This window comes from Entelurus aequoreus, linkage group LG03 (assembly GCF_033978785.1).
Source record: "Entelurus aequoreus isolate RoL-2023_Sb linkage group LG03, RoL_Eaeq_v1.1, whole genome shotgun sequence".
NCBI classification, from domain to species: Eukaryota; Metazoa; Chordata; class Actinopteri; order Syngnathiformes; family Syngnathidae; genus Entelurus; species Entelurus aequoreus.
Window position 1 is genome coordinate 68,503,734 of NC_084733.1, and position 23,799 is coordinate 68,527,532.

The following is a 23,799-nucleotide window of genomic DNA, read 5'->3' on the forward strand; positions in this document are numbered from 1 at the left end:
ATTTATCTCCTCTTCTTTGATGTCAGTTTCAAGTCCTTTGCCTCTAAAGAAGTGTGCACACACACAAGTTCATGTAGATGCTGAAAGAGCATTGTCTTGTTTAAAAGCAGCTGTTTCCCTTCTGAATTATGTTATTGTATATTCACACAGTGTAGTAGTAGTATGAACATAATTGGTGGTGCACCAACCACTGACTAAGAATCAACCTGAAAAAAACAGCAGTCCGTTCTTTTCTTTTCTTTCTCCTACAGACAACATTTATAATTCATGAATTTTGTCTATTTCAAATCATACTATCGTTCTCAACTGAAATAATAATCCAGCCTACACATTAATACACATACTTGAGTCAGTGCAGAAAATCAGAAAAATCAGCGTCCCCTTCATCCTCGCTGTGCTGGTGTGGTGGAGAGTCATCAATCACCTCCAAGGCAAACAAAAGGCCACATGTCTACGGCTCTCAATAAGATGACACTTTGTGGTTTCTGCATGGCTTTTGCGCAGGTTCCCTCTCTGAAATTCAGTCTAGACTTTCAATAATCTGCTTTCCGTGTTTTGAATGACTTCCTAATATTGTACTCTCATTATCAATTACTTCTGTTGATAATGTGCTCGGCTTATCAAGACACTACTTTGACCTTGATTCAAAGATATTTTCTTATCTTTGAGTCTCCCAGATTTCAATCAGTCTCTCAATTAGTTTTGAATGAATGTATAATTAAATCCGAACTTCCCCTGAGCAGATTTGATGTAGGTAAGGATGTCTTACCACTTCCACGAGAATGAGGCTTTGTGTATTCTTTTCCTTTTATCATTAACATGCGCTGCATTCTACTGAATATTTCACGGACTTGTCTGAGCCTTGGTTCAGTGAATTGGAAGATGTGATGAATAAAAATAACTTTTGGGGTTTTGTGCCGCCGTTAATTAATTGGTGTGATATTCGTTTGGCAATGGGCATCGTGACCATGTGGGCCCTGTAAAGCTTGGGAGTTTGCAACTTTAAAAAAAATACAAAAATGAAGCCATAAATGGATTGTATGATTCTGAGTTCTCTTCAACTTCTTTGGAAGCAGTTTTTCTTTGCATCTGTCGCCAAAGCACTTGCTCATGTGGAGCTCTGCTGGTTTTCTCATGGAAGATCTCAAAAATGTATTATTTAAGAAAATATGTTATGGTCTTTTACAGTACAGCCAGCTTGTAAACAGTGATGCCCCTTGGAGAGATTAGCATGGATTTTCCCATAAAAGTACTTTTATCAGAATCGAACAAATGAGAACCAAGGCACTGAAAGCTTCTCCTCTGTGAAATAGATGTCTTTTACTTTAGAGAGTGGAATAATTCAGTTGGCAGTTGCTGGTACTTAGGGGGAAAGAAGCTAAATACGGGTTGTAAACAAAGCTCTAGTTGTGATGTGACCTGTTTTCTTCAGCACCCCAGACCAAGACTGTAGTACGTACGAGTGACACAATACAAACAATCAAACAAAACTCATTACGTCATTAACAAGAACAAACAGGCCATTGGTTGATAAGTGGTACATCAGCTGACTTTCATTAGGCAGGCATGGCATCCATTCCAAGTGGTGCTCCTTCAATGGTCTAGTTGCCTGGAATAGGCTCTCGCCTTTGCCTTTACCCTAAACAGAATAAGCACTATAGACTGCATGGTTGGATAAGTCTGAATAGGTGAAACCAACTTGTACCACAACTTTAAGGTAATTTGACAGTGGAGTACTTAAAATGACAGGCTAACATTTAACGCATACTTGGAGCACTCAAGTGCAATGAGCTGAGTACACAAGTAATCATCCCAGTTGAAAGTCAACAAAAGCCTACTTGACTACTCATGTAGTTCAATGTACTGAACAGTAAATCCCAGAAGTGGGACCAAGTCATTGTTTTGCAAGTCACAAGTAAGTCTCAAATCGTTGCCCTCAAGTCCCGAGTCAAGTCCCGAGTCAAGACAGACAAGTCCCGAGTCAAGTCTAAAGTCAAGACTGGAAAGTCTCAAGTCAAGTCCCAAGTCCTGCATTTTGAGTTTTCAGTCCTTTCAAGTCCTTTTAACCACAGACTAATATATTTACACAGATTGTGTATGCTTTTAAAACGCTGTATTTATTTATTAAAACAAGTGTCTATCTGTGTTGGCCCTGTACCCCGCCTTCCGCCCGATTGTAGCAGAGATAGGCTCCAGCGCCCCCTGCGACCCCAAAGGGAATAAGCGGTAGAAAATGGATGGATAGATGGAAGTGCATTTGAAATTGCAGGGGAAAAAATATGACATTATGACATTGCACTTCATAATAGAAGTATTAACCAGTCATTTTAAACATTTAACTCATTCCTTTGCAGAAAAAACACATTTGAAAAAACAAGTGCAACTGTACTTATTTGCACAAAAATGTTAACATTGTATTTCCATGGCATATTGCATTGTAACTAGTTCCACAGCAGTTTCTATCCTGTTCTTACCTTATCTCATTGATCTCATCTCATACTGTATGTGTGTTGATGTGTGCGTACACATGAAAAACATAACAAATACATGAACATAACAATGAACAGAGTTGTACTTTTTAGATGTCAGGGCCCTATGCAATATGTACACATATTCTTAATATAGTACACATTTGAACTGACCTTTATTTGACTATGTTTGTCTTTTTGTAGGTGACTAAAATATGCGGTGCTGCTGACCGCCGTCTAACGTTGCATTACTGTGTATGATAGATTGACTAACGTAACGTTATGTATAGGCACCTCATGGAACCCCGCTTAAAAAAAATCACTTGACAAAAAGTATGAATAAGGTATTTGCCTGAGAAGCTGGGCAGGACATTATTTAAAAAAAATTAAAAAAAGTATGAATAAGGTAGCGAACTGCAGTGGATGCAACAGATTGCCTTGTTTGCAATGCCGTTATAACCATGGACATCTTATAAGTAGACGCAGCATTGGCTGCTGTGACGCGAGAAATTCGGCCGCCATCTTGAAGTGGTGATGAGGAGCCGGCGAGCAGCCTAAACTGACAGTTGACAGATAGAAAACAAAGATGGTGTTCGGCGTTTTCCTGCTCAAATGAGCGGACTGTTGAAAATAGGAATCGGGGGATTACTTTTCACAAGTAAGATTTAACATTAACGTACTATTGGTTGTATTTTGTGAAAATAATATTATTACAGAGTTGAGAAGGGGCAAAGATCTTTAATATTTGTATATGAAAATCACAAATAAATCTTCTGGGGGAGGATAACGCCCCTACAGGGGTTTGGTTTACAAACTTTCAGCCCCACCTAAAACAAAATTCACTAGCCGCCACTGATTATGATGCATTCTCATTTTGGGGAAAGTATAAGACAATACTTTCTTAACAGTATAGTTGTAACCAGGAATAAGTCTTCAAGTAACAATATTCAAATACTAACATTGTTGGGTAAGACAGAATTTGGTTTTATTCTGAATCCAGTGAAACAGATTAGTGGTTTTAGGCTGATATAAAGACTTTCAGGTGTTTATATATGTTTATGTTTAAAGGCCTACTGAAATGAATTTTTTAATTTAAACGGGGATAGCAGATCCATTCTATGTGTCATACTTGATCATTTTGCAATATTGCCATATTTTTGCTGAAAGGATTTAGTATAGAACAACGTCGATAAAGTTTGCAACTTTTGGTCTCTGATAAAAAAAGTCTTGCCCCTACCGGAAGTGGCGGGACGTTGTCAGTTGTTCACTTCCTCATATTTTTCTATTGTTTTCAACGCAGCTAGAGCTATTCGGAACGAATATCTTTTTTCGCTCTGACCGTAACTTAGGTACAAGCCGGCTCATTGGATTCCACACTCTCTCCTTTTTCTATTGTGAATCACGGATTTGTATTTTAAACCACCTCGGATACTATATCCTCTTGAAAATGAGAGTCGAGAACGCGAAATGGACATTCACAGTGACTTTTATCTCCACGACAATACATCGACGAAGCTCTTTAGCATGAGCTAACGTGATAGCATCTGTCTCAAATGCAGATAGAAACAAAATAAATAAATCTCTGACTGGAAGGATAGACAGAAGATCAACAATACTATTAAACCATGTACATGTAACTACACGGTTAATAATTCTCAGCCTGGTAAAGCTTAACAATGCTGATGCTAACGACGCTAAGGCTAACTTAGCAACCGGACCTCACAGAGCTCTGATAAAAACGTTAGCGCTCTACCTACGCCAGCCAGCCCTCATCTGCTCATCAACACCCGTGCTCACCTGCGTTCCAGCGATCGACGGCGCGACGAAGGACTTCACCCCAACACAGATGTGGTTGGCGGCTAGCATCGGCTGGCGCGTCTGCTATCCAAGTAAGTCCTTCTTGTTGTGTTGCTACAGCCAGCCGCTAATACACCGATCCCACCTACAACTTTCTTCTTTGCAATCTCCATTGTTCATTAAACAAATTGCAAAAGATTCACCAACACAGATGTCCAGAATACTGTGGAATTATGAAATGAAAACAGAGCTTTTTTGTATTGTATTCAATGGGGAAGCCATACCTCTGTTCCCCTGGCTACGTCACGCGCATACGTCATCCTCCAAAGGCTTTTTCAACCGGAAGTTTAGCGGGAAATTTAAAATTGCACTTTATAAGTTAACCCGGCCGTATTGGCATGTGTTGCAATGTTAAGATTTCATCATTGATATATAAACTATCAGACTGCGTGGTCGGTAGTAGTGGGTTTCAGTAGGCCTTTAAGTATTTGGCAGATGCTTTTATCCAAAGCGACATACATAAAAATACATATAAAACAATCACTGTAAACATGATCATTTAAGGGAAGAATGTAATACAACATATCAATACAAAGTGTCAAGACAGAATAAACTCTCTGCTGCTGCAGCAACAGAGATACAGTCTATAAGATATATATATATCTAATGTATTCATACATTGTTTATGTAGGATATACGCATGTATATATAACCTAATCATATTGTTTCTTCAACTTAAAAATAGCTGACTGTTTTTCCCCCCTTCTCTGGGATTATATTCCCAGTTTTGATCTCGGACGTCTGGTCCCTTGTAGGATATAAGAATATTCTATTACTGTTAAGCAAACTATGAATAATAAAACACGCCAAAACATGTGTCCTTTATCATAGCTACACGTATGACAAAAAAGGGCGTGAAAATCAGTGGTATTCAGTGAGGTAAGATGAATTAAATGCGCTGACAGTTCATTGCTCCTGCCAAATGAATTGCACTGAGTGGAGCGGATCACCACTCCAAGATGGCGGCCCCGCGTCTCGTCAGGGCCAGTAGGCAGTAGCGCTTGATGCTGCGTCTACTTATAAGATGTCTATGGTTATAACGTTAGCAGTGAGTTTACAGCCTCACTGATTTAACTACACAGCAAATAAAAGTTACGTTACTTAGCCAATAAACATTGGCTTACATTCAAAACTTACCCTTCTTTGTGCAACTTCAAATGTCGAACGAAGGTGGAAGTTGTTGCATCTCCGTCTGTAATCTTCGAACTGCATGTTTTGCATAATGCAATTAGTTTTTTGTTGACCAAGTCGTAGTTTTTATACCGGAACGAAACCAACTTTGGCATAATTTTTTCTCACTGCCGCGTTGTTTGATATTTCTTCTTCGTTGGTTTTTCTGCAATTTGATTGGATGAATGCTGTGGGATGAAAACAACGTAGAACTAATTTGATTGGCTGTTGTACTGACAGCGCACACGCTGTCAGACACACAAGTAACAGACACACACACATATACAATGAAAGATACGGAGCGGTCCTGTATAACTTTTTTATCTTTGGGTTTTGGGGAAAGTAGCAAGTCATGTCAAGTCAAAAGGCTCAAGTCCAAGTGAAGTCACAAGTCATTGATGTTAAAGTCTAAGTCGAGTTGCAAGTCTCTTTACATTTTGTCAAGTCGAGTCCAAAGTCATCAAATTCATGACTCGAGTCTGACTCGAGTCCAAGTCATATGACTCGAGTCCACACCTCTGGTAAATCCCACTATTGATTGAACCGTTTTCAGTAACAGCCTAGTGACAAAATAAATGTTAGTAAAACGGATCACAGTGTGACACATTCTATTGCAAACAGCTATTCATATTATTCAAGATGCATAATAGATTGAGCCCCTGGCTTTGATTTATGCTGAACAACAAACACAAACAAACAAAGAGCAAGCTTGTGGGCAGCTCAGTGGTACATTAAAGGCCTACTGAAACCCACTACTACCGACCACGCAGTCTGATAGTTTATATATCAATGATGAAATCTTAACATTGCAACACTTGCCAATACGGCCGGGTTAACTTATAAAGTGACATTTAAAATTTCCCGGGAAATATCCGGCTGAAACGTCGCGGTATGATGACGTATGCGCCTGACGAAGTCAGTATAACGGAAGTTATGGTACCCCGTAGAATCCTATACAAAAAGCTCTGTTTTCATTTAAAAATTCCACAGTATTCTGGACATCTTTTGCAATTTGTTTAATGAACAATGAAGGCTGCAAAGAAGACAGTTGTAGGTGGGATCGGTGTATTAGCAGCGGACTACAGCAACACAACCAGGAGGACTTTGTTGGAGCGCTAGCCGCGCTAGCCGCGCTAGCCGCGCTAGCCACGCTAGCCGCGCTAGCCGCGCTAGCCGCCGACCTCACCTTGACTTCCTACGTCTCCGGGCCGCCAAACGCATCGGGTGAAGTCCTTCGTCCTTCTGCCGATCGCTGGAACGCAGGTAAGAACGGGTGTTGATGAGCAAATGAGGGCTGGCTGGCGTAGGTGGAGAGCTAATGTTTTTAGCATAGCTCTGTGCGGTCCGGTTGCTAAGTTAGCTTCAATGGCGTCATTAGCACAGCATTGTTAACCTTCGCCAGCCTGGAAAGCATTAACCGTGTATTTACATGTCCACGGTTTAATAGTATTGTTGATTTTCTATCTATCCTTCCAGTCAGGGGTTTATTTTTTTTGTTTCTATATGCAGTTAAAGCACGATGCTATCACGTTAGCTCGTAGCTAAAGCATTTCGCCGATGTATTGTCGTGGAGATAAAAGGCACTGAATGTCCATTTCGCGTTCTCGAGGATATAGTATCCGAGGTGGTTTAAAATACAAATCCGTGATCCAAAATAGAAAAAGGAGAGTGTGGAATCCAATGAGCCAGCTTGTACCTAAGTTACGGTCAGAGCGAAAAAAGATACGTCCATCACTGCCTCTCAAGTCCTTCACTGTAACGTTCCTCATCTACGAATCTTTCATCCTCGCTCAAATTAATGGGGTAATCATCACTTTCTCGGTCCGAATCTCTCTCGCTCCATTGTAAACAATGGGGAATTGTGAGGAATCCTAGCTCCTGTGACGTCACGCTACTTCCGGTACAGGCAAGGCTTTTTTTTATCAGCGAGCAAAAGTTGCGAACTTTATCGTCGATTTTCTCTACTAAATCCTTTCAGCAAAAATATGGCAATATCGCGAAATGATCAAGTATGACACATAGAATGGATCTGCTATTCCCATTTAACTAAAAAAAAATCATTTCAGTAGGCCTTTAACCCTCTAGAGCAGGGGTCACCAACCTTTTTGAAACCAAGGGCTACTTTTTGGGTACTGATTAATGCGAAGGGCTACCAGTTAGATACACACTTAAATAAATTGCCAGAAGTAGCCAATTTGATCAATTTACCTTTAACTCTGTTATTATTAATAATTAATTATACTTATGTTTGTGGAAACACTGATCATCTTAATGATTTCTCACAATAAATATATATAGAAACAGATAAATATCAATATGCAACACTTTATTTTTATATTTTCTCTAAGTGCACATTTTTCAAATTGAACATTTTCAAATGATCACTTCTAAGACAGTCTTGTGAAATCACAATATCCCATTTTAACTAGCTAGCCACTAAAATTTTTTAACAAATCATGAATTACTTTGCACCATGTTTGTACAAATAATAACTCATGTAAAATACAAAAGTAAACTCTCAAATTTTTAAATCATGTCACACTTTGAACTGGACACCAAATCTGTTATCTGTTTCTTTGTCAGTTAGTGGGAAGCCTGGCATTGCATGCTGTTAACTAGTGTGTTGTACTCTGGTGTGTAACTTGACACTGCAACTCTGAGTGAGTCTTGCAGATGTGCATCAGTGAGGCGTGTTCTGTGTTTGTTCTTGATGAAGTTCATGTCAGAAAAGGCTGATTCACAAAAGATAAGATTTTTCCTCATTGTTTGCGGAACCTTCTTAATCTTTTGGACATATTTTCACAGCAATCTGGCCTTAAGCTTAATTATGAAAAATGTAAAATGTTAAGGATCGGAAATCTAAAGGGAACGTCCTTTCGAATGGAATGCAAAGTGCCTGTTTTGTGGACAGATGGACCAGTTAACATACTTGGTGTTGTTGTCCCAGAAAATCTGGAAGATCTAGGCTCAGTAAATTATGATAATCGACTAAGAAAGCTGGACAAAATTATGCAATAATGGAAAGGGAAATCCCTAACCTTGTATGGTAAAATGTCTATTGCCAACTCGTTAATTATTCCTCAATTTATTTATTTGTTTTTGTCATTACCAGCTCCATCACAAAACTTTTTTAAGATTTATGAGCGGAGGTTCTTCGATTTTGTCTGGAACGGCAAACCAGAAAAGATTAAAAGAAAGGTTTTGTACAAAGAGTATGAATATGGGGGCCTGAAACTTCTCAACCTTGAAGCTATGTGTCTGTCTTTAAAAGCATCAATTGTTCCAAAGATGTATTTAAACATTGAGTGGTACACAAATGTCCTGTTGGACAAAAAACATGTACTGTATCAAAAGAAATTGTATCCTTTTTTACAAGTGATCCCCTCCCAGAGAGTCTGCTGGGAAACATGGCGGGGTTCATAAAGGAAACAATCCACTCATAGTGGTGTTTTCAATTTTATGTGCCAGAAAAAAGAGACGATATTTTGCAGCAGTTAATATGGATGAACTCTAATATTGTAATAGATGGAAAGCCTTTCTTTTGGAAAAATATGTTTGAAAGAGGAATCATTTTTGTCAAAGATATTATCAATGAGAATGGTAAAATTATGAAGTATGATGAACTTAGAGCTATGTATGGTGATGCTTGCTCAAGCTTTTCATTCTATTAACTAACTGGAGTAATTGGAAAAAGATGGAAACAAATAATTAATTATGGAACTACTAAATTATTAGTTTGTAAACCTCTAATAAGAAATTCTAGTTGGCAAAAAGGAACTAAAATAAATAGAAAAATATATAATTTTTATTTAATAAAGAAATCTTTGAAGGCTGCCTCATACAACACAAATGGAAAATGGGAGGACATTTTTGACTGCCCGTTGCCATGGGATGACATATTCAAACTAATCTATAAAACCACTATCGATGTGCAAAATCGTTATTTTCAAATTAAAATTATTTATAACTTCTTACCCACAGGGAAAATGTTAAAATTATGGAATATGACAAGAGTCAGATGATTGCCAATTTTGTTGTCAGGAGCCTGAATCCACCCTGCATTTGTTTTGGTATTGTCATATTGTGTCTTTGTTTTGGGTGGAAGTTGAAAAAATGTGTTTAAGGATTGGTTTGTTTATGAAGCTTAATGTGGTTTCTGTTATTTTAGGAGAGTTCATTGACAATCATGATTTAGTCAATTTAATTATAGTACTTGGTAAAATGTTTATTTTTAAGGCCAAAAACAGATATTCACTTAGTATTACTTTCTTTAAAACATTTATTCAGTATTTTCTAACTTTAGAAAGTTACATGGTTGAAAACGATAATGATGCCAAAAAACATTTAAAAAAAGATGAGAAGTCCTCAAAGGCTTATTTTGAAAGTATAATTATGTTTATAGATTATATGATATCTGTTGTTGTGTTCCCTAATTTGAGTGACCTGGACATAATCTGGACTGTACATAAATGCTTATTTTGAAAATGTAATTTTGTTTATAAATTATATGCAATCTGTTGTGTTCCCTAATTTTTTCTGTGTACATGAATGAAGGTGTGTGTTGCTGAGTCCGACTTGGACATTATCTGGACTGGGCCTGGTTTAAAAAACCCTTTAAACAAATCTAATTTCATTGACAACCTGGTCTGTTGAAGATAAGGCCCTTTTTTAAAAAATAAAATAAAATAAGATAAATAAATAAAAAACATTTTCTTGGATAAAAAAGAAAGTAAAACAATATAAAAAAAATTACATAAAAAATAGTAAATAATGAAAATGTTAGTGGACCAGCAGCCTATACAATCATGTGTGCTTCAGGGACTGTGTCCCTTGCAGATGTGTTGTCTATGTTGTGGGAACCAGAATATTGGTAGCAGAAAGAAATAACCCCTTTTGTGTGAGTGGGTGTGGATGAGTGTGTATGGGGGAGGTTGTTTGGGTTGATGCACTGATTGAAAGTGTATCTTGTGTTTTTTCTATGTAGATTTAATTTTAAAAAAAATAAAAACAATTCTTAAATTTTTTTTTTTAGAACAGGCCCGCCGGCGACTCATCTGGTCCTTACGGGCCGCGTTGGTGACCCCTGCTCTAGAGTCATGGCTCTTTTAGCAGTTTGTATCATTTTTTTAGTATCTAACTAGCCATCTATCTAGCCTCTTTTTACTAGTGACTGATACTGAAATATCAATACCGCCGATACCAGATCTTTATGCTCTAATATCGATTCTTAAATCAAAATATCGATACTTTTGATACTTTGGTTATTTGAGATGATAAGTATCATTAATATCAGGAACACAGTGTAAAAAAAAAAGTAACTAAACTTGTGAATGAGTCAATGTGTCAAAGTTGAATGCTTTTGAATGTTACATGTTCAGTATTTTCACGTTAACATGTTCATGTACTGTAGCTCAATTTTGAATTACTCTTTATTCTGATAGTAGCCTTTATTAATTAATACATTTTAATTATTTTATTAATTTACTTATTGTTATAATGTGAACATTCATGAAAGCATTATTAAGTTGCACTCATTAGAACAACGGCAATATAGCCAAGTGCCCACTTGGTGTCGCTGTAGGATAAGGAATGGATGATTTTCGCATGTGCTGTTTACTATGTGATGTCCCTAGGACTTCTGTGTTGTGTACGTGATCCTCCGATAGACAGCAATGTTACGTCGGCTCCGTGTCTGTATTAATAGTAACTCTGCAGTACTTTAATAAAGTGTATTTCGGCTAAGAACCTTTTCCAGTGGTCCTTGAAAAAGAGCACAAGTTACCACATATTTTTGGCGACGAGGTGAACTGGTTTTTGTTTTTTTCGTGTGTCTCCGGTTTGTTGTTTTGTAAGCTAAGCTAAGTGTGCTAAGTAAGCTAGGCGGCCGTGCGTGACCGACGGCGCCGAGGAAAAACACAGAGGAGAGACGCAGTTCGCAGCAGTGAAGCAGAACGGAGGACGGCAGTGTGTGTCGGCGGCTGCAGAGGAGCAGCTTGAAGAGGAAATAAAAAAGGCACCCGGAGCTACAGAAGAGCTGCGTGGAGAGGGAGCCTCAAGCTAGGATGGCTACATATGGGACTGTCGGTGAATTTGTGGAGGGACACGAGGACTGGACGGAGTATGAAGAAAGGTTGGGACACTTTTTCTCTGCTAATGGGATTACAGAAGAGGATAAAAAGCGCTCTATTCTCCTGAGTGCGTGTGGAGCAAAGACTTATAAGTTGATAAGGAACTTGGCCACACCGCGGAAACCGGGAGAGATCCCATATGATGATCTTGTCACGCTCGTGGGAAACCACCACAATCCAAAACCTTCTGTGATAGTCCAAAGATTCAAGTTTCACAGCTACTTCAGGAGGCAAGGTCAGTCTGTGGCTAACTTTGTAGCCGAGTTACGGCAGCTGTCAGAACATTGTGATTTCGGGGCAGTGTTAGATGATATGCTACGTGACAGATTAGTGTGCGGCATTAATAATGACGCCACACAACGCCGCCTGCTGGGGGAAACTCCACCACTGACGTTCAAGAAAGCTCTGGAAATCTCCCAAGGCATGGAGATGGCTGCTAATAATGCCAAGGATATCCAGAAAGGACATGGAGGAGCACAAACAGCAGCAGTGCACCATGTCAGGAGAGAGACTGGTAAGCATGAAAGAAAAGTGGAGTGTTTTCGTTGTGGAGGGGGACACTATGCAAATGACTGTAAATTTAAAGACGTTGTTTGTCATGCTTGTAACAAAAAGGGACATTTAGCCAAAAAGTGCAGAAGCTCAAAGGGGAAGGGCAAGCCGGGGCTGGGAAAAATGCAGCAGGCTCAGGCAGCCACACATCACCTAGATGAAGAAGATAAAGAGGCTGTGTGTTCTTTTAACATGTTTGGTGTGGAAACGGATGAAGAACCACCTGAGCCTTACTATGCAACAGTCACTGTAGGAGGGCAGGACATTAAGTTTGAGATTGATTCAGGAGCTACAGCCTCCGTTATCAGTGAAGACACTTACAGGAGGACGTGGGGGTTTAACCAGCCTCCCATCCGCCCATCAAAGCTCAAACTTAGGACCTATACAGGGCAGCCCATTCCTCATTTGGGAGTGGTTTATGTGGACATTTTAGCAGAGGGTCAAAAAGCTAAAGGCAGGCTGGTGATCGCTAAAGGCAGAGGGCCCAGTCTTTTGGGCCGCGATGTGCTTAGAAAAATCCGACTCAACTGGCATGAAATAAAATATGCAAGCACAACAGAGGTCACTCTGCAGCGATACAGTGATGTGTTCAAGGATGAGCTGGGAACACTTAAGGGCATGACAGTAAAGCTCCATGTTGACCCTGAAGCCACACCTAGGTTTTTCAAGCCCAGAGCAGTGCCCTATGCCATGAAAGGCAAAGTTGAAGAGGAACTGGAACGATTACAGAAGCTGGGCATCATCAAGCCCGTCCAGTTTTCAAGGTGGGCAGCACCCATTGTTCCAGTGTTAAAGGAGGACAAAACTGCACGGATATGCGGGGACTACAAAGTCACAGTGAATCAGGTCTCTAAGCTGGAGGAGTATCCATTGCCACGCATAGACGACCTGTTTGCGACCCTGGCAGGGGGTAAGCTGTTCACAAAGCTGGACATGAGCCAGGCCTACCAACAGCTACTGCTCGACGAGGATTCAAAAGAGTACGTCACGATCAACACACACAAAGGTTTATTCAAATACAATCGCCTGGTGTTTGGAGTGGCATCCAGTCCTGCCATTTTCCAAAGAACAATGGACACTCTGCTGCAGGGGATTCCGCATGTAGCAGTGTACTTAGATGATATTTTGGTCACAGGGGCCACGGAGGTGGAGCATCTGGCTAACTTGGAAGAGGTGCTGAAGAGACTCTCAGAAGCAGGGCTGCGATTAAAGCGCAGCAAATGTGTGTTTCTAGCACCAAGTGTGACCTATCTGGGACACAGGATCACAGCACAGGGACTCTGCCCAGTGGAAGACAAAGTGAGAGCTATTAAGGAAGCTCCAAACCCCAAATGCATCACTGAACTCAGATCGTTCTTAGGCATGGTGAACTATTATGGCAAGTTTCTGCCAGACCTCTCAAAAGTTTTGGCCCCACTGTACAAGTTGCTTCACAATGACACGAAATGGCAGTGGTGTGAGGAGCAGGAGGCAGCTTTCAAGGAAGTGAAAGAGCTCCTCCATTCAGCAACGCTCCTGGTTCACTATGACCCGGATAAACAGATAACACTTTCATGCGACGCCTCGCCCTATGGAGTCGGGGCAGTTCTTTCGCATGTAATGGAGGACGGATCAGAGAAGCCGGTTGGCTTTGCTTCACGTACCCTGACAAAAGCGGAGCAGGGATACTCACAGCTAGACAAAGAAGGTCTGGCCATCGTGTTCGCTGTCAAGCGCTTTCATCAGTATCTCTATGGTCGCGCATTCAAGATCTACACAGACCATAAGCCACTGATGAGCCTGTTCAGTGAGACCAAATGTATCCCACCGCTGGCCTCAGCCAGGATACAACGTTGGGCGCTCACACTGTCAGCCTACCAGTACGCCATAGAGTACAGAGCAGGTAAGGATAACGCAAATGCCGATGCACTGAGTCGGCTGCCTTTACCTGACACGCCTGCTGTTACTTATGTGCCTCCAGAGACTGTTTTCTCACTGGAAAAGCTGGAAGAGACACCTGTGAAAGCATCCCGGATCAAACAGTGGACAGAGAGGGACCCAGTCATGTCCCAAGTAAAAACTTTCCTTTTACAAGGCTGGCCCAGTGTGATAGAAGGAGAGGAGTTGAGGCCTTATACTAAACGTAAAACTGAACTGAGTCTGCAAGATGGCTGCATCTTTTGGGGTGCGAGGGTCATTGTACCTCCCCCAGGCCGTTCACAGATTGTGGAGGAAATACATGAGACTCATCCAGGTGCATCGCGGATGAAAAGCCTCGCAAGATCCTATGTCTGGTGGCCAGGACTGGATAAGGATCTGGAGGACAAAGTGAAAGGATGCACGCAGTGTCAGATTAATCAGAACATGCCTCCACCTGCTCCTTTGCACCCATGGGAGTGGCCAGACCGTCCCTGGTCTAGGCTACATATGGACTTTGCGGGCCCTTTTAAGGGGCAGATGTTTCTCCTAATGGTGGATGCGCATTCTAAATGGATTGAGGCCCACATCATGAGCAACATCACAGCCCCCACAACCATCGACAAACTCAGGCAAGTGTTTGCAGTACACGGCTTGCCTGACACACTAGTCACTGATAATGGTCCGACTTTCACCAGCGAGTTGTTCAGTGAGTTCATGCAACAGAACGGCATTCATCACATAAGAACAGCTCCTTTCCACCCAGCCTCAAATGGACTGGCGGAGCGGGCTGTTCAGACAGTGAAGGAGGGCCTGAAGCGAATGACAGGTGACTCACTCAGCACTCAGCTTTCACGATTCCTGTTTAAATACCGCCTCACGCCACAGACTACAACGGGGCGCACGCCAGCAGAGATGCTGATGGGGCGTCGGCCCAAGTCAAGACTGGACCTGCTGCGTCCGGACATGAAGGCAAAAGTGCAGGGAAAGCAGGAAAAACAGAAAGAAAGACATGATCAACATGCACGTGAGAGACAGTTGAAACCAGATGACTGTGTCTATGTGAGAAACTTCAGCAGCAACAACAACCAGCAGTGGCTACCTGGGATTATTCTCAAGAGGAGTGGGCCAGTTTCCTACGTTGTTAAGCTGACTGATGGACGTATCTTCCGCAGACATCAGGACCATGTGCGCCTGCGGCAGGATACAGGCTCAGAGACAGACAGTTCCACTGAGTTTCCAGGGGCTGGACCAACAGCAGTAGGGGTGGGTTCGCCAGAGTCTGAGACAAGGACAGAGGCTTCTGTTTCCTCTGGAGAGGATGGACACTCTCACACTGACATCCAGACCTCTCCCAGTCTCCCTACACCAGATCCACCGAAGTCACCCACACCAGCGGTGTCTGCTGGGTCACCAGAGGTAGTGCGAAGGTCGCATCGCACTCGCAAACCTCCAGACAGACTGAATGTGTGACTGAAAGTTTAAATCTGCCATGTTTTCATGTTTTCAGGTTTATATTGCTAAACAGTTGCTGAGACAGCACTTTAAGTTTATGTGTACGCCAGCTAATGATAACCACCGTTTTGGGTTTTCTCAAAGTCCATTTATATTTTTGGGAATGTTGGAATCTAAAGGGGGAGAAGTGTTATAATGTGAACATTCATGAAAGCATTATTAAGTTGCACTCATTAGAACAACGGCAATATAGCCAAGTGCCCACTTGGTGTCGCTGTAGGATAAGGAATGGATGATTTTCGCATGTGCTGTTTACTATGTGATGTCCCTAGGACTTCTGTGTTGTGTACGTGATCCTCCGATAGACAGCAATGTTACGTCGGCTCCGTGTCTGTATTAATAGTAACTCTGCAGTACTTTAATAAAGTGTATTTCGGCTAAGAACCTTTTCCAGTGGTCCTTGAAAAAGAGCACAAGTTACCACACTTATTTCCTTTTTTTATGGTTTGAGACACGATTTTCGTGTAATTTGTTTGATTTTGTCATCTTGTTTTTTCTGTTGGATTAGCTTGGCTGTATTGTTAGTCACGCCACTACTTCAATACAATAAATAACTCCGTGTTATGTTGTTTATGCTATGAGATATGTTATTTGAAATACACAACTTTTTGAATTTTAGCAGGTATAATTGCGCAAAGTATCCGTATCGGATGGCTATCGCCAATACCAGCCTGAATTTTATTCCGTATCAGATCGGAAGGAAAATCAGTGGTATTGCACATCACTACTTTTTACCTTGGCTTTAGCATTAAGTGGAATTTTAAGGTCGCAATTTATTGCAGAAGCTCAAAAGTGATTGTCTGAGACTAGTTCATAGCCTGTAAAGTTTATAAATGACTTATTATGGCAACAATTTAACCCTGGAACATAATACTTCTCTTTGCCTCATTTTATGTGACAAACAAAACAAAATACAAGGTTGACCAAACTACTTAGCTGCCCCCCTGTCTTGTTGTTATAGTACAATGGTACTTCAGTTTTCATTATTAACCGGTTCCAAAGGGTCCGACAAAAATCTAAATGTGCGAAAACCAATGCAATTGTTCCCCCCAAAATAACATCAATCCAAGTAATCTGTTCCAGACATCCAAAAAGTATGAACAATTATAGATCATTGTAAATTTACATGCTGAAATCAATGTAAAATGTTTCTAAATGATGAATGAAATAGATAAACATCATGTTTACCTGTATTGAAGAGTCTTGTTGTCGAAAAAAATAATGAACGGATAGGGAAGAGGAGGTACCTTTGTAACCTGCTACAATTTATTTCTTGAATTCGATAATGTTCCTCACCTTTTTTGTCAAAGTGTCGGCACTTGCAATTTTCTTTGGCCCCATGTGTCGAGTTACTGAATCAATACGTGAGTCCAGCTGTACTTTATAACGTGGATACTTTTATTAGCTCAATCACAACAAGCGTCTCCTCTCTAACTCACTCCCACACTGTCTCCCGCTCCGTCGCACACACGTGACGTCATAGCCTGTCGACTCTGTAGTTCTCTCATAATACAATCACACCACATCTCCCCTTTCTAGAATCAATGGGTAGACCACCATTGATTCAACAGACCTTGAGGATTATTCTGCCTCGTGGTTGGAAGGTCTGCTCCTATATGAGCCTGTACCAGACAATCAAACACACACACATATTTTACCCTTAGAACAATCCACTTCACATCAATACTCAAACATCCATCCGATACTAATCCTGTACTGTCCTCAACCTAAGCCCTGCAACTGACTTGAACATTTACAGTACAAGAAAATATATCCAAAACGCTCCAATTGCACTTTTATGTCTTTTCCCACATACAGTAACATTCTTTTTTTTCCATTAGAGTCTCTGTAATGTCTATAGGAAACAAAATTAAAGGTCCAACCTAGTTGGTCTCACCACAGCCCTCCCAGACCTGGTTCTAGGAGTATGAGTAGATGGAGGTTCTGGAACACTCTGCTGCGATGTTTCTGCTGAAGCTTGTTCCGGAACGCCCCCCAGGAACGGCTCTGCTGCACTACAGCCACTCTGCTCCGGCGAGGATCCCATAGGGATGAGATGACGACGGTTCCGTCTGATGGTCCCATGGGGTCCTTCTACCAGATACGATCGTGGAGTGGTGTGACGTCCGATGATAGCGCCGGCTTTCTTTTGGTCCTTGATCCACACGTCCTGTCCCGGATTCAGTCTGTCAAGGTTCATTGTACGATGCCGCAGGTTGTAGCGTTGTGCATCTTTTGTCCTCTTCTCCCCTTCTTTCCGCATAACAGCTTCACTATCAGGAAGAGCAGGATTTAGCAAAGCAGGAAGGATAGGCACTGTTGTGCGGAGCCTCCTCCCCATGAGAAGCTGCGCTGGACTATACCCATTGTCGAGAGGGGTAGCCCTGTAAGCGAGCAAAGCAAGATAGGGGTCATCTGCTTTCTTTAGGAGACCTTTCACCGTCTGTACTGCACGTTCGGCTTCAGCGTTACCTTGAGGATATCTTGGGCTACTGGTAATGTGACGGAATCCGTAAGACTCTGCGAACTCGGCGAAGCCTGCTCCGGAGAACTGGGGCCCACCATCCGAAACGAGAAGATCCGGGATTCCGTGACGTGCATAGATCGATTTGAGGTGGTGGATTACATCGTTTGACCTTGTGGAGGTCAGCAAAGCAATCTCCACGTACCTTGACATGTAGTCCACTACCAGCAGGTAGGTCTTGGTACCGAGCATGAACAAATCAGCTCCTAACTTCTCCCATGGTCGGCCTGGGTATGGTGACGGCATCAGCGGCTCCCTGTGGTTCTGTCTCTCCTTACAGCATGTTCGGCAGTTGAGAACCAATTCATTCAGCTGCTGGCTTAGCCCAGGACACCATACTGACTGTCGTGCCCGCTGTCTACACTTCACCACGCCTTGGTGTCCTTCATGCAATTTGGCGAGAACATCATTTCTCATTGTAGAAGGGATGACGAGCCTGTGTCCCTTTAGCAAGACACCATCTTGAACTGTAAGGAACGCCTGCTCTGCCCTGTACAGCCTGAGTGCTGGTTCTTTGGAACCATGTGCTGGCCAGCCTTCAGCACACAGCTGCATCACCTGTGCACATACTCTGTCTCTCTGCAGCTGCTCTCTCAGCTCCTCCAGGTAGTCAGCGCTTGCAGGTAGGTTCTCCAGTACCATGTCCACATAGATGTTGGTTTCTTCAAACAGCTCTTTGTCCGCTGCTGTCTCCTCTCTCTTAACAGGAGCTCGTGACAGCGTATCGGCTGTCCACAGGAACTTTCCTGGCACATGAGAGATAAAATAAGAATAGCGCATCAGACGCATTCTGAAGCGTTGGATCCGTGGAGGTAGAGCATCCAGTGCTTGAGACCCCAGAAGACTCAGGAGAGGCTTGTGGTCCGTCTCCATCTGGAAATGTTTCCCGATGAGGAAGTTGCGGAACCTCTCACAGGCCCAGGTCAGCTCCAAAGCTTCCTTCTCTGCTCGGTTGGTGTGAGAGACTGCGACATGTAGGCCACTGGCCTCCACTCTTCGCCCCACTTTTGTAGCAGTACGCCTCCCAACCCGTATGACGACGCGTCTGCTGAGACTTTGCATTCTCTGTTGGGATCATACATGGCTAGCACTGGTGTAGACGTCAGTGCATCCTTTAGGTCCTGGAAGGCCCTTGCCTGGTCGACGCCCCACACCCAGCAGTTCTTTTTTGACAGGAGATCTCGCAGGGGCTTGTCTCTCTCGGCCAGCTGCGGCACAAATTTCCCAAGTTGATTTATCATTCCAAGAAAACTTCTTAACTCAGTCACAGTTGTTGGCTCCTGCATCTTCCTCACAGCTTCTGTTTTGCTTGGGTCTGGGCTGATGCCACTGGTGGAGAGCACGTGGCCTAGAAAGGTCACCTCTGACTTTGACAGATCGCACTTATCAACATTCAGAGTGATGCCTGCCTTTTGGATCTTTTCTAGTGTGGCATGCAGGCGAGCATCATGTTCTTTTTGAGTTCGGCCCCACACCAGCACGTCGTCCATGTGGCAAACAACGCCCTCAAGCCCTTCTGTGACCTCCGTCACCATCCGGTTCTGAAAATGTTCGGGGGCGGATGCTATGCCAAACGGTAGCCGCCTGAAGTAATAGCGCCCGAAGGGTGTAATGAAAGTTGTCAGTTTCGCTGAATCTGCAGTTAGAGGAATTTGCCAAAACCCCATGTTTGCATCCAGCTTACTAAAAATTTTGGCTCCAGCCGGCATTCCCAGTGTTTCCTCCACTGATTAACTTTTCCCTACACACTGACTCGTTGAGTTTGGTGAGATCGACACATATACGTACCGCACCTGTCTTTTTGGGCACCACCACTATGCCAGCGCACCAGTCTGTTGGCTCCTCTATTCTACTTATCACCCCGAGTTGTTCCATGCGGGACAGTTCCTGCTTGACTTTGTCCATTAAAGGCAATGGAATCCTCCTTGGTGTCTTTAGTGAGAATGGTTCCGCCCCTGGACTCAGCTTGATGGCATATGGTTGCCGCACTTCTCCGAGCCCGGTGCATAATTTTGGGTAGTGCTCCTTTAATGTCTCCATAGTAACGGTGTCTAGGCGTGCTACAAGCCCCAGCCTACAGCTCACAGATCTTCCCAGCAGGGCAGCATGCACATTACGAGCGATGTACACATCCTCCCTCTCTGTCTTTTCCCCTCTCCTCAGCAGCAAACTGGCGACGCCCACCACGTCGAGGGGATTTCTTCCTGGTCCCAGGAGTGGCTTTGTTGCCTTTCTGAGACTAGGTGGGTCATTTCTGTATGTGTCTAGGAACACTGAGTGAGGCAAGACTGTCACATCGGCACCTGTGTCTATTTTGAATGTCACACTGCTCTCATGGATGCCAATTTTGACCATCCAAGGATCCCCATCCTCTGTGACACCGCCGAGGAAGATTTCCTCCTCATCCTCTTCAACTTCATGCACTGATTTGGACTTGCACACACGCTTGTAATGTCCCCTCCTCCCACATGCATGACATTTCACTTCATTAGCAGGACAGTCACTTTTTGGATGGGATGGAGAGCTGCCACAATTTTGACACGGTGACTGTGCGCCCTTGTCCTTGCTGTACTGAGTACTGTGTGGCTTGTACTTTGGGCTATCAGCATATTGAGGTTTGTTTTTAGCAGACTTGAAGTTGCTCTTGAACACTCTATCAACAGACTTTGCATCACTTGCCTCTGATCTGGTGGTGTCCCCTCGGAGAGTAGACTGCTGCCTTTTCACCTCCTCGCTCTGTCGTGCCATTCTTATGGCTTTATCCAAGGTTAGATCCGCGTCCAACTGCATGCGTTCAGACAGCCCCTTGTCTTGCAATCCGACGACAAGTCTGTCTCTGATCAGTTCATTGTGTAGCATCCCGTAGCTACAATGCTCCGCCAGCGCATATAGTGCAGTGACAAATGAATCCCCACTCTCCCCTTCTTTCTGCTTGCGCATGTTAAACTTAGCACGCTCGTAGATAACATTTTTCTTCACAACAAAGAAGCCTTGTAATCCCTCGCGCACTCCCTGGTATGTACGTCTTTGAGTGGCCGTCAGATTTAACCCACGGAGAATATCATCCGCCTCGTCCCCCATGCAATAAATCAATGTGTTCACTTGATTGTCCTCGGAGCTTGCATTTAGGTTACTTGCCAGGCGAAATCTTTCGAATCTCCGGATCCATTTGCCCCACTCTTGTGGATTTGAAAAGTCAAAGGACTCCGGTGGCTGGATGTTGAACGTAGCGCACGGTCCCACGGCAACCACCGGCGCGTTGGGTGGCCGTGCAGGTGCTGCAGCGGCTCCGTCCCCCTCGCTCATGTTGTCCTTACTTCCTTATCCACAGACGCGTACAAACTATCTTTCCACTTGGCTCGCACTCCACATTAACTACAGGACTTCTGACACCATGTCGAGTTACTGAATCAATACGTGAGTCCAGCTGTACTTTATAACGTGGATACTTTTATTAGCTCAATCACAACAAGCGTCTCCTCTCTAACTCACTCCCACACTGTCTCCCACACTGCCTGTCGACTCTGTAGTTCTCCCATAATACAATCACACCACACCATGGTGGCCTATTTTGCAGTGGTGTTATTTTTTTTTTTTTTACAGAGATTGAGTTACCAATGCTTTGGATGTTTTGTCCGGGCAAATGGAATACCGTATTTTTTGGCCCATAAGGTGCACCGAATTATAAGGCGCACTGCCGATGAGCGGGTGTCTGCGTTTTTCTTTGGTCAAAATGTTGCATAGATTATTTTACAGGTCATCTTTGGGCTGCTTTCTGACTGTCTCTTCAGGATGAGCTGTTTTTTGGCGGTCTTATTTACGTGCCTCCACTTCAACTGCATCTTCTCCCCGTCATTTTTGTTGTACCGGTAGTTTGTATTGCTTCCATAGGGAGTCTACTGACGAATATAAGTTAGAACTGTACGGTACTTTATATTACAAATGGCAACAGCGGAGGATGAATGCCCCACAACAAGAGGATAGAGAAAAAGAAGGTGCTTATTGACTAAGGCGCAGGCTTCAATGGCGGATGTGCGCACATTTTCGGGACTTATGCAGATCCCAAATACACAACAGCAAGAACCAATGGGTAAGAAAAGTTGGTTCTGCATAACAGATAAAAAAAAAAACAGCCAGATAACATGTCTCCTTATAGGTGCCATTATAGGTCCTTATACACACACCATAATAATACCCGTATGTTGAAGCACAGCACGTCTGACTACGGTAGCCATAATGCGCCGACATTCCATCAAGCGGTGCGGCTTCGTAGCTTACCAAAGTCGTACTAAAACACTTTGACATATTTTTGAGCGCCTTTTCTAATTCTTTATATTCTCAATGAAACATCAAAGTTTTGGGCTTGCTTGCTACCATCATTTATTGAACACGGGGAGTCAACCAGCAGTCCACACCTATCTTTTAAGTGTGACTGCCATCTACTTGTCACACTTACATTACACCTTGTGCCAAATAAAATTGCTTCGAGGTTGCTAAGCACAACCAGAAATAATATGCACACTAGGCGCAAAGGGTTAAAAGGCGCACTGTATATTTTTGAGAAGTTTAAAGGATTTTAAGTGTGGCGTATGGTCTGAAAAATACAGCAGTATTGAAAATTGGGGCAAATTGATACTTTACTAAAAGTACAGGGTTCATTTTATACTTGTGTTTTTTCAAGTCTTATCACGTCTCTAACTGAAGTGTCTGATTAGCCAGTGCTCTTTAACAAATGACCACAGGCCCCGGCGAGCTATTTTAAAGCAGATGATTTGTTTTCCACCCAGCCGGGGCTTAATCCAATCCAATCCAATCCACTTTATTTATATAGCACATTTACACAACAAGAATGTTTCCAAAGTGCTGCACAGCCATGTTAAAAACAATATTAAAAACAATATTAAAAACGATATTAAAAATAATATTAAAAACAATATTATGCTACACCAATGACTGAATAAAAACAAAGAATAAATGAATAGAAAACCAATACAGAGACAATATAAAAAATAAATATGATTAAAAACGATTTTAAAGGGTAAAACCAATTAAAACAGTAAAATAGACATCAAAATTTATAACCCTAACCCTAACCACACAGGACAACAGAGGACAGAAGACCACACAACTCACGCAGTGTTAAAAGCCAAAGAATAAAAGTGGCTCTTAAGACGAGACTTAAAACACTCCACTGTGGGAGCAGTTTGAACATGGAGGGGCAGAGTGTTCCAGAGTTTAGGCCCGACCACAGAGAAGGCCCTGTCTCCCCTGGTTTTAAGTCTCGTCCTGGGCACCACGAGCTGGAGCTGGCTCTCGGACCTCAGAGCGCGCGCTGGTGTGTAAATTTGGATGAGGTCCGAGATATACTGAGGTGCCAGTCCATGTAAAGCTTTAACACTAGAAGTCCCAGCATTTTTCTGTCTACCTAGAAGACCCAGAGAGGGGTCATTTGGCCCGACGCTTTTCCCGAATACACTAATCACTCATTTTGTTATGGTAATGAGGCTGTTAGGGGCAGTTTGTCTAGGTAGACAGAAAAATTATACATGTGGGAAATGCCGAAAGGAGCAATGGCAGTGCCAGGATTGTGAGTGACTGCTCAAATGTATGTCAGTCACGTTTACATGGACATGGTTTTTCATTCTTTGTAAATATGCTTTTTTCTTTGTAAATTTTTTTTTTAAACTAT

At 42.6% G+C, this 23,799-nt stretch overlaps 1 protein-coding gene and 1 long non-coding RNA gene across 2 annotated transcripts in view; both read left to right on the forward strand.

The window, feature by feature from the left end:
* LOC133645766 (uncharacterized) overlaps positions 1 to 23,799 on the forward strand; it is a 126,109-nt gene that overhangs the window by 68,789 nt on the left and 33,521 nt on the right. The gene's annotated exons all lie outside the window — the stretch shown is intronic.
* On the forward strand, positions 11,149 to 15,544 carry LOC133647161 (uncharacterized protein K02A2.6-like). The gene has a single exon (XM_062043304.1). The coding sequence runs from the start codon at positions 11,558 to 11,560 to the stop codon at positions 15,542 to 15,544; it is 3,987 nt and encodes a 1,328-aa protein (XP_061899288.1). The 5' UTR covers positions 11,149 to 11,557.